This window comes from Histoplasma capsulatum, genomic scaffold (genome assembly GCF_000149585.1).
Source record: "Histoplasma capsulatum NAm1 scaffold_1 genomic scaffold, whole genome shotgun sequence".
Taxonomy (NCBI): domain Eukaryota; kingdom Fungi; phylum Ascomycota; class Eurotiomycetes; order Onygenales; family Ajellomycetaceae; genus Histoplasma; species Histoplasma mississippiense.
This window is the reverse complement of record NW_001813982.1, coordinates 4,624,497-4,635,362: the sequence shown is the minus strand read 5'-3', so window position 1 is coordinate 4,635,362 and position 10,866 is coordinate 4,624,497. Positions and strand designations below refer to the sequence as shown.

Here is a 10,866-nt window from a genome sequence, read left to right as displayed (position 1 = left end):
TAAGCCTTAAGCGGCAAACCCGACTAGAAGCTTTGAGACGTCGAGAGCCGGGGGAAGCGCGAAATATATCAGTGAATCCATCGGGAGAAGGAATCCAACGCAGAACCAAAGCAAAAATGGATCTTCATCAGAAGAAGAAAGGGAGGGAGGGGAAGAAGAAGAAGCCTGGATAAATCTCGATGAGGATAGTGACATTGAACCGGCCAGCCCTGAAGACCCTTGACAAATACGAGGATGATTTCGTCGACCAAGGTGAGGATGGAATGCTAGGTGCTCCAGATGAACTCAATGATATCCCTTTCGAATTTACAAGACATCGATACAAGCGCTTGAGAGACCATTTCAAGGACGTGGTTGAGTGGATGGTGCATAATAAACTTAATCCCGCATTCCCTCGTGACGACGTTGTCTATCGCGTCGCCTTCAGCAAAGTAAATGATGAGGTAATGGGTCTTGCAGGGTCGCAACTTATTTCCTCCGCGTGGAACAGAGACTTCAGGAAAGCTCTTGAAGCCAGGCCGGGCCTCAATGTCACTCTATATCCCATTTCAATGGGCCACTCATGCGACGCTTGCAATAAAACTAACCACCCCGCTTCGTTTGATATTAAACTTGATGGAAAACCCTACTTGCTTGAGACACTGGAACCAATATCTGATGACGATGAGGAAGACGATGATGAGAGTGGGGATCACAAACCTGGAAATATCGATCGTGGAGGCAATGAGATCCCAGATGCAAGCACTCATTTTTACTTAGGAAGGTAAAAGAGGAATAAGAACCACACCCACGCCCTTCCCCTTCCCCAATGCCCTCAGTAGCACCAGTAGCTAACCAAACCAGACACTGTAAAACCAAAGCTACTATGGCGCACACACTCATCCATTGGCGCTACCACCTCAAAGAATGGATCGTCGACTACCTCCAACGCAAAGGTATATTTTCCGACGCGGAGATCCTAGAACGCGAGCGCTGGAGCCAGAAACGACGTACGAAATACGCCAACCAGGTGGTAGATGATATGGAGGAAGTTGCGGAAATCAATCGGCTGTGGAGGGATTTCAATACAAATTTGAAGACTGCGAGAGAGGCGAAGGTTCGTCCTGGGTTATTTTTATTTTTATTTTTATTTTTATTTTTATTTTTATTTTTAATTACTTTTGGCTTTATTTATATATCCTTTCTCCGATCCTTCCCTTTTTTTTCTTCTTTTGTTTCTAACAAATGGACGACCGTCGCTCTAGGAATCTCGATGGTGAATACTCTTCTTTTTTGGCTTGTAGTCGTGCTTGATTTCAAACTAGCTCTGTCATACACACTGTGTCGGAAGGAGAGCTGGCTGCGACAAAATTATCCACCAAATCCACCACCAAGAATGCCACTCACCTAATGAGCGAGATTTTACCGCACAATTGATGATTGTGATGATGATTATCCTAAATATCTTCCATTTTGCACCTAATAACGATTAGGATATTAGCAGCTAATCCTTGGGCATAAAAAGCCTGGTAAATTCCCTGTTGGTTAAGAAGGGATCAGAGTTTTAGCTAGCAATTATTCAAGATAAGATACAATCCTACTGCGAATGTTACTGTATTACACGATTGATAGCCTCGAACCAAACGAACGAGATGGGAAGTTACTAGACAAAAAAGAATCAAAATGCCAATCCATAGGAGATTTGAAGCATTGTCTACCAGCTATTGTCCGGTTTGATGGCATGCAGCTGTCGAAGTATCACTCTCGCCTGGTCTTTGAAGGACTGCTTTTGGCTTTGTGAGAGATAAGGCCATGCAACACACAAAGCGACACCAGAGCTTCTCTCTTGGATTAATACTTGGCGGCCACGGATCAGGGATATTTGTGAGTATTTTTGGATTAACTATAATTTAAAGGCAGTGGAAGAGTCAATCAATATCTTGCCGGCAAAGTAAATCTCTGGTACTCTGACATTCCCAGGTACATTTTTAGCGATAGAGATAGTGTCAACCTCATTAGCATCGGCGAAAGAACAGGCAATCTCTTGCGTGTCATGGGGATGGCTTGATTTGACAATGACATTGCCAGGTGCAAACACATCACGACCACTTTCGCCTGCAGGGTAGATCCGGATAGATTCATCGTAGAGGCCGATTACCGACTCGCAGTCCGAGGATTGGGAGCCAACGTGCTCTGTTTTGACATGAAAATGGCCTGGTTCCGGGCGACACCGTCCGTAGAGTGGAAGATTCGCATACAGGTCTGTGGGGGATGTATGTACGTAAGGGTCCATGGTTCAAGCAAAAATAAGAATATTGATATTGAAAACAATATCTAGGCTACTACTCCCTTACTCTCCTGATCCCAGGTTACTCAGATAAACAAGGGGGTGATGCCAGGGCTGGCCACTAATTGAGGTTTATAATGAGAGTCGATATTCTCTGCATAACCGAAGCAGTCTCTTCCCTTCAGTTTGAAGAGCATTTGCTAGGTTTTCTTTCTTACAAGGCTTTGCTTGTGTTTTCCCCAACCGAATCCCTCATCACAACGATTCTTTCCTGTAAACATCGCTCCACATAGACAACGTAGAGTTGATAGCACCTCAAGAACGCTTTCTTGTCAGCTAGTTTATTTTTATCGTCAACAAAGCACAATGACATACCCACTATCAAACCAAGGGGATGTTGATTTTGATTTTTTCTTTCAGAAATGCGCTTAAACAAGTGATATACGCTGCACCACCACTCATCACTCGGCCCTCGCGGGTCGAAATGTATACCCGGGCGATCTGCGCATGGCTTCGTATGGCGCTTTTTTCGAGCCCACAAGATAGTCGAGAGTTTTCAACATAGATCTCTAAGATGATAGGCCGTGTGGCCTTTCACCATTATGCACCCAACCGGTCGGTGTCACGCATTGGCTAAGCGTAATATCTGTGGTCCACTTCAGGTCCACTTCAAGTTCACTTCTGGCTCAGGAATCACCTGGAATGCTCGCGCGAATATTTCCGATAACGGAGAGGGGCGGAAGATGTCGGAGGATCTGGTTTTCGATGCCACGAAGATGTAACTATGAATTGTATTGCTGGAGCTGGAGTCTCCAAAGGGTTCTCAGAAACGTCGCCGTCGACAGCACTGTCTCCAGTTATGGATGTAAGTTAGTTATTTTCTAAAGCTTACTGTTTGCTTTTCTTGTCCTTTCTTCCCCAGGGCCAATTCCGTGAGCAGCCTGGGCCAGGCTTGCAGATAGGCGCGATAAGATAACAAACACCTAAGAAAACACCCAGGCAGCCCAGGCTTGGCTGCAAACGGCCCTGTCTGGCTTGGTGTTGCCAAAAAAAATTACCTCAGTCATACTATACACCTCAGTTCAACGTCCTTTGATACTGCGGTTGTTCACAACACAGCGTGAAGAAATTCCCTCGTCCTTTCTGTCGCTTGGAGATTGTTTGGCATGGTAGATCAATTGTTGGTTTAAGTTGCCATTCAGCTCATTTTCTATTTGCTGTCCTTTTCTCCGCGTGTAGCTCGCTCGCCGCGCGACAATGGCCTGCAAATTCCTCACGACTCGACCCAATATGTTCTCGCGCTCAGCTGTCCACCTGTCACCAGCAGCCTGCAGCTCTCTCTCGATTCTGTCGATCTCGGTCTGGTCACTACGCTGGGCCATTGAGGCACGCTTCTCTGTCCCAACCTGCCCTCCAGAGATCGTTCCGAAGGACCCATGCAGATCTGCCGGCTCCTCCTCCTTCTCAGCCCTCGGCACCGAAGCGGAGGTTCAGGGTTTTCAGATGGATGTATAGATTGACTCTTATGTCTTTGTTAGCCGGTGCAGGCGCATTGGGATACAGCGTCTACTTGGTCCGGAATCCAGATGAACAAATACAGCGTGATGAATCCAAGAAAACGCTGGTTATTTTAGGTGCGCTAGACGTCCAGGTTTTGGTACTATACTAGTGCCGATCTCTCTACATCGATATGGGAAGCTATTTATATACTGATATATATGGGCCTCGGTTTTTAGGAACGGGATGGGGATCTGTATCCCTATTGAAAAGACTCGACACGGAAAACTACAATGTGATCGTGATATCGCCCCGCAACTTCTTCCTCTTTACTCCGCTTCTCCCGTCGTGCACGACCGGTTTGATCGAGCATCGGTCGATTATGGAGCCTATCAGGAACATTCTACGCCATAAAAAGGCTGCGGTAAAGTACTACGAAGCCAGTGCCACTAAGATTGACCCCGTGAGGAAGGTGGTGCGCATCTGTGATGAATCGGATATCAAGGGCGATACATCGACAACGGAAGTTCCTTACGATATGCTGGTGGTCGGGGTTGGAGCGGAGAATGCTACTTTCGGTTAGTTGCTCGAGATTCACACTGAGTATGGTTATATGTATAAACTGATACATATATCTTCTTATTCCATAGGTATCCCCGGCGTTCGGGAACATTCGTGTTTCTTGAAGGAAGTTGGCGATGCTCAGGAAATCAGGAAGCGAATAATGGACTGCGTGGAGACTGCGATTTTCAAGGACCAGACCAAAGAAGAGGTCGAAAGACTTCTCCATATGGTAGTTGTTGGTGGTGGGCCAACCGGCGTTGAGTTCGCCGGTGAACTGCAGGACTTCTTCAATGATGACCTCAGGAAGTGGGTGCCAGAGATAAAGGATAGCTTCAAAGTTACTCTCGTAGAGGCCCTTCCAAATGTATGGAGTTTATCCTTGTATCTCTTCAATTGTTTCCCACTAGCTAATTCTATTTTTTTCCCCCTCAGGTGCTTCCCACCTTCTCCAAACAACTGATAGACTACACCGAATCCACTTTCCAAGAAGAAGCCATCACAATCCGGACGAAGACTATGGTGAAGAAGGTCTCCGATAAATATATCGAAGCGGAAGTCACTAAGCCCGATGGAACTAAAGAACTCGAGACAATTCCCTACGGCCTCCTTGTCTGGGCTACTGGCAACGCTGTCCGCGGTGTTGTCCGTGACCTCATGAGTCAAATACCAGCTCAGAGTAAGTCGCGACGTGGCCTTGCAGTCAACGAATATCTTGTCGTGAACGGAACGGAGAACATCTGGGCTGTCGGCGACTGTGCGGTGACTAATTATGCGCCGACAGCGCAAGTGGCTAGCCAGGAGGGTTCATTCCTGGCCCGTTTATTTAACTCCATGGCCAAGACGGAAGCCATCGAGGCTGAATTAAAGGAGCTCTCCACCGCACAGGCATCAGCCCCAAGTGACGAAGAGCGCAACAAAATCCTAGATCGGATCAGAGCGTTACAGAAGTCCCTACGGAGAACAAAGCAGCTAGGCCCTTTCCAGTATTCCCATCAAGGGAGCCTTGCATATATCGGCAAGGAGCGCGCTGTAGCTGACGTCAGCTGGCTGAGTGGAAACATCGCCAGTGGTGGAACTTTAACTTATCTCTTCTGGCGGAGCGTCTATCTGAGCATGTGCTTCAGCAGTAAGTTTACGCTTTCTAGATAACTCGAAACTTGCTATAAGGCACGTAGACTTTTTGAAGGCTAAAACTAATGTTCCTTTATTCTCAGCTCGTAACCGAGTCCTTGTCGCGTTTGACTGGCTGAAGGCCAAGATGTTCGGCCGTGATGTCTCGCGGGAATAATAAACTGAAATTCAACGGAAGAAACTCAGTTCCTCCAAGCGTCTGTCGTATCGCCTTCCCACTACTCCCTACCACCGGGCCCCCAGGTGCTAAGGCAGCGCATAACCTCGTTTATCCAAGATCGGAGGCAGTTGCTGCTCTAGCCCCTATCTACTAAGCCTGGTGCCCTGTAGTCAAGCGAAATAGACCCAGAACGCGAAATAAAGCGCCAAATCTACATGTTTGCCTCTTTACATGATTTCTCGCAAGTTTTGTTCCTCAATTGATGCTCCTTAATTTTCTCTCTCTCTTTTGTTTGTTTATTAGAAAAAAAGCTTGTTTTTAATCTCCTTTGTCCTACCGTTTTTATCATTTTCTAATTTAAACTTCTTTCCTGCCTGGCGCCTTGTCTTAGCAAAAGCCGTTTTTTATACTATAGCTTGTACCTGTTCCCCCGCCATCCAGCACGCCCCCCTTTGTTTTGTGCTTGACTACCCCATATATATATATATTTTTGCCGAACATTTCCCGATCTCTTGAATCCAATTAATTACTAACAAATATACACTTACTAATCACCCTCTTTCGTACCAGGTTTTTGTTGGGGGGATTGGGTTGGGTGATTCGTACCACCACGGCGCTGGTGGTGATCGAGCTCTTTTGCCCTAGTGGCCTAATAGTCTTCTCAGTTCACATTTTATCTCAGCTCTGTTCTATGGTAGCAGATGGCCTACCTTAAAGCGCTGAGTTGTGTTTTCAACACTGGTGTTGATATAGCTCTTCTCGACCTTCGTTCAATTCCCGGCGGTTTTTATTGTATTTCGCTTCTTTTTCTTGTTCTTCTTCTTTTCATTCATTCATACTTATTTTTTCCCTTCCCTTCCTTCCTTCTTTTTCTTTTCTTCATTGTATTGTACTCCTGCATGTACATGAGACAGCATGTGCAGATATCTAACTTCTTTTCCGCCCGAAAATCACGAGTAATATTTATAACGGGCTTTGCTTGGGAGTTTGTCTTCAGAAGTGAGATGAGTCGTTTCCTTAGCTCTGTACAATGAACGATCTGACTACTGCATGATAGCTTCCCCCCATTCCTCCAGGCTGCCCCCCCTCCTTCTCAGAGCTTCATATGATTCTTAGAGACTTTGCTTCGCTCCGTCTAATATAGCAAAGAATTTTATTAATATTTTTTGCATCTTTTTATCTTCTATTATAAAATAGCTTTGTAAATTGCTCTCTAGTGAGCAGATAGTGAGTGTGTGGTGTATTTTTCATACTCCTCTCTAGTTTCGTCATCTTCCCGTCACCTTCCTTTTTTTCTACACAGTTAGTATCTAGCTGTTGATTGAGCTCCATCTAACCAATCATGACTGACTTGCAAGCTGGGCCAGCCACCTTTCTAGATCAGCCATGACGCGCTCCCCCATCGTCTCATCAACAGTGCAGTCAGCCCAGCTGGCACCCACATACAATCCCCGGCCAGCGACGCTGACTGGAGAGAACACGATGGCTGCAGACGGGACCTCGACGCTGAGGCCAAACCGGGCTTGACTGATCGACCATCTCTGGGCGTTGTTGGTATGGTCCCCGGTCGTCGGCAGCGACGGTGGCGTGTTGCCGCCCAACACACCAATGTTAGTCACCAGCCACGAGAATTGGCGCGTCTTTTTCGCCATGCCGCTCATCGTCCGCTGCCAGTCCGTAACGTACTTAAACATCCCGACCAAATCATTTCGTAGCCCGGCTTCCAACTTGTTCACTATCTCCAGTCGGTTCTGTGTCGATACGGCCCAGAGCTCACGCTGAAGGTCGGCGGATAGGTCTCCTCCCTTGTTGGCGACACCGGCCGGCGGCAGCTTGGAACGGATCCGTGCCACTAGCTTTGTGTCCCATCTATGGAGGCACTGCGTTACGTAGTTGCTCACTGACCTGTCAAATCGAACCCACGGAGCGTCTGGCGGGGCCGGAGGCAGATTCCGGCGGTGGTCTACCATGGTAGAGCTTTGAAAGGCCGGGGCAGCGGCGGTGTCAAGATGAGATGAGAAGGCTATAAGCGCTAGCCCGTTTATCAAGCCAGTGATAGTAGTCTGGTTCTGCCTGCAGAGTGCTTGGATCGCAAGCAGAGATTGATGGTCCGTGGAAAAGGCCCGGAACTGGGTTTTGTATGGAGAGGGGCGGATCGGGCACCAGGCTGCCCACGATACGTCCCGGTTAAGGAACTGAGGCCGAGCTTCCTCCCAAAATGCCTTGGCAAGGACTTTCAGATCTACCGGAAGACTCTTCAAGCTTTCGATTGGGGATGGCAGCAAGGGGGCTGCTTGAGGCAGCCGAAGGACATGACCATCCAAGCCCGTCCGCTCGTGTGCTCCATTGTCAGCATTGAGCATCTCGAGAAAGTCTTCGTGGAACACCTTGGCACCCATAGCATCGAACTGGGTGTGATTCCAAGTGAGCAGGACCTCCATGAAAGGAGCATTCCCTTGTCGAATGACAGTCATCTTCCAGCCCGGCTGCCTTATAGAAAGGTCTGGGAAACGCTCATCGAGCTGAGTGCTAAAGGTCTCCCGCACCGTGTGTTCAAAGTCGTCATTCCCTGTGAGATAAACCCATTTTATATGCTGGGTCAAGTCGAGACTCTGCAGCTGGATCCACGAGGGGGTCTTGGAAGTAGCATCCACCATGCCGACTTGTAGCATCGGATGTCTCATGACTATGTCCACGATAGCAACCTCAACTGCCTCCTCCAACTGGGTCCGCGACTCTGCAAGCATAAGTCGTGGCGGGATTACATAACGACAAGAGAGGGTAGTGCCACGGTACTGGTCAAGTATATACATGGCCAGTTGGTACGTTTCGCTTGACGCAGTGTTTGTTAGTTAGAAGCCAAAGCCACGAGATGCCATGCCAGTATACGAGGATAGGTGAACACCTACTTGATTCCAAACTTACGAAGCACTGTCGTCTCTGCGCCATGGTTCATTTTGTTTGCCATGGCTCGTTGCCGGTGTGGGGAATCAAGAGGAGACCGGGGCTGGTGGATACTTGATTGCAGCCAAGAATTTTATTATTGAGTATCCGTAAAGGTTGATATGTGGAACCTTGGAACTCTTGGCAAGTCACATGATGTCAAGTGTGGCATGTGTGCAAGAGTGTTTTCTCAATAAATATTTGACTACTTAGTTAATCATTTAAAAAGTGATTGTAAATTATTTATTTTTTACATTTATCCAACGGAGCGAAGTGGAGTTTTAAGTAAAATCGTTTTTACAGGAGGTAAATTTTTCGTTTAAATTAGATTTTTTTTAGATCGCGTGCTCGATATATACTCCTTCCCACACATCAATCCATGCCATGTTGTATGCCATTGGATATAAAATCTGTTCGTGCAAGGAGGTACAGGCTGAATATGACAAGCACCACAATTATGGTAACAGTTACACAGATGATTGTCTTGGATGCATTGCTCGTACTCGCTGTGATGGCTGCTCGCCGTACATGGACTATCAACCTAACATGCTACAAAACAGCCTTTACTTCGAGACTTTAAAAGTCCTACGACACCATATGCGATCTTCGCACAACTTCAGTCTATCCCGCGAGCACCATTGTGTCGAACATCTCCACCAAAAAACCGCAGCTTTAGTTGAAGAAGCAGAAAGCGCAGCCAATCTTACCAGGATAATCTCTCAAAGGTTTGGTTAACTGAGAGCGCGATATAGGGTTACACCGAAGAGACAGGTGCATGTATGGATTTATATTGCCACAATCAGAACCGGGGTTTCCCTTCTCTTCCATCGCATCATATATTGTATATGCAACACACCACACCTAAGGCCAAACAAGCTCCGTACAGAGACCACTACATATCAGACATGTCAACTACCGATTGTTCTCGCAACTGTAGCTTGGCCCAGCCTTGTCTTGTTTTGAGCTGGTTGCTGACACCTCCCTACAGAATCAACCTCAAGCACAGTGGAGCAGCCTCTGGAGCAGATTTGCTTGTGTGTTCTCAATAAATATTTCATTAGACCACTCTAAAAGCTTGCTGGAATGCCTGTGGAAAATGCCGGACTCTGCTTGCATGTATTCAATACTGAAATAAAAACTAAAGCTTTTATGACAGTTTGTTTGCTCTCAAGAATTGCTGTATATCAAAACCATTATAAGCCTGGTTTTTGTTGTGAGAACCTGTTCTGCATCCAGAAGCTACATTTATGATATAAATGAAACCCTGGCTGAGATTCTTTGAAGCAGGGACAGGATTAGTATACATCACCCCGCCATGCCAGCCAACGCAGAAGCAGAAGACGAAGAAGCTCTCAACAAATAACCCTCTTTCGAACGCGACAAACAACGAACTCATATTCACCACCACCACATCACATTGCTATCCCAGTCAATTTGCTCAACGTTTGACCCCAGCACCTCCACAGCAGCCTCACTAATAGGGCTTACACCAGGCCCAGTTGTTGCTACTGTCGTAACTACATATTTGACCATTGGGACAGTTGACCTGAATCTCCCATTTTAGTCCACTTCCGCGGTTGGCACAGACAAGTATATGCGGACTCCTGTTGATTCAAGGTTTTGCAATTAGCCATCTACCATACAGCAAGGGAGTATACAATTACAAACCGCTCCTGATTGCTGCTGCTGCAGGCAACACATGCAGATCTATCGCATGGCTTCCCAGGTTTGAACTCCATGGCCAAGTCACTATCAGGAGCGACCACAGGGAGAGGCAGCGGCCAAACCAGCAATGGCAAGGACTAGAGAGGCAAGAGTGATCTTCATTCTGTCGGTCAAAGATGAACTTGAGGAATATGAGATGATATATGGAAATTGTTGATGGTTATTTTGGCAAACTGAAGAAAGTGATGATGAATTATGATTTTAAAAAGCAGACTTTGAAGAGAGCGATGACCACCTCTTTATAATCAACACAATTGCCTTCATTATGATAAGTTAAAACATTTAAGAGTTCTCATCAAAATTGGAATCATTAACTCAGTCACTTTGCATTATTACACTAATTTGGCACAAGAAACACTCTGGGACAAAGATGACAAGCAAGGTACTATATTCTCATACTCCTTTGATATAATTCTACAACGCGGCTGAGCTATGTGATAAAGAACTTCAACTGTGAATGAAGCTATCATGAGAAGATGTCATTTCTTCTGGAGTTTATTTGTGTAAGCTGTTAAGCTAATTTGAATAACTATAGAATCAAGTGCTTGATTAACAGATTCAGATAGAAACTCTTTGATGT

General features: G+C 46.4%; 4 protein-coding genes across 4 annotated transcripts; 2 read left to right on the top strand and 2 right to left on the bottom strand.

Moving 5' to 3' along the window:
- Positions 1-263: 263 nt before the first annotated feature.
- Positions 264-1,259, top strand: HCAG_01307 (predicted protein; the record flags this gene model as incomplete). Its single annotated transcript, XM_001544210.1, has 3 exons — positions 264-684; positions 861-1,096; positions 1,245-1,259. 3 exons carry the CDS (start codon positions 264-266, stop codon positions 1,257-1,259), a joined length of 672 nt encoding a protein of 223 aa, XP_001544260.1.
- Positions 1,260-1,436: 177 nt separating this feature from the next.
- Positions 1,437-2,272, bottom strand: HCAG_01306 (predicted protein; the record flags this gene model as incomplete). Its single annotated transcript, XM_001544209.1, has 3 exons — positions 1,437-1,458; positions 1,803-1,882; positions 1,964-2,272. 3 exons carry the CDS (start codon positions 2,270-2,272, stop codon positions 1,437-1,439), a joined length of 411 nt encoding a protein of 136 aa, XP_001544259.1.
- Positions 2,273-2,868: 596 nt separating this feature from the next.
- On the top strand, positions 2,869-5,615 carry HCAG_01305 (hypothetical protein; the record flags this gene model as incomplete). Its single annotated transcript, XM_001544208.1, has 6 exons — positions 2,869-3,044; positions 3,506-3,900; positions 4,003-4,341; positions 4,414-4,691; positions 4,760-5,453; positions 5,542-5,615. 6 exons carry the CDS (start codon positions 2,869-2,871, stop codon positions 5,613-5,615), a joined length of 1,956 nt encoding a protein of 651 aa, XP_001544258.1.
- A 1,115-nt stretch (positions 5,616-6,730) lies between these two features.
- On the bottom strand, positions 6,731-8,586 carry HCAG_01304 (predicted protein; the record flags this gene model as incomplete). Its single annotated transcript, XM_001544207.1, has 5 exons — positions 6,731-6,753; positions 6,872-6,901; positions 6,970-7,487; positions 7,524-8,450; positions 8,528-8,586. The coding sequence occupies 5 exons, from the start codon at positions 8,584-8,586 to the stop codon at positions 6,731-6,733; spliced, it is 1,557 nt and encodes a 518-aa protein (XP_001544257.1).
- Positions 8,587-10,866: the final 2,280 nt, after the last annotated feature.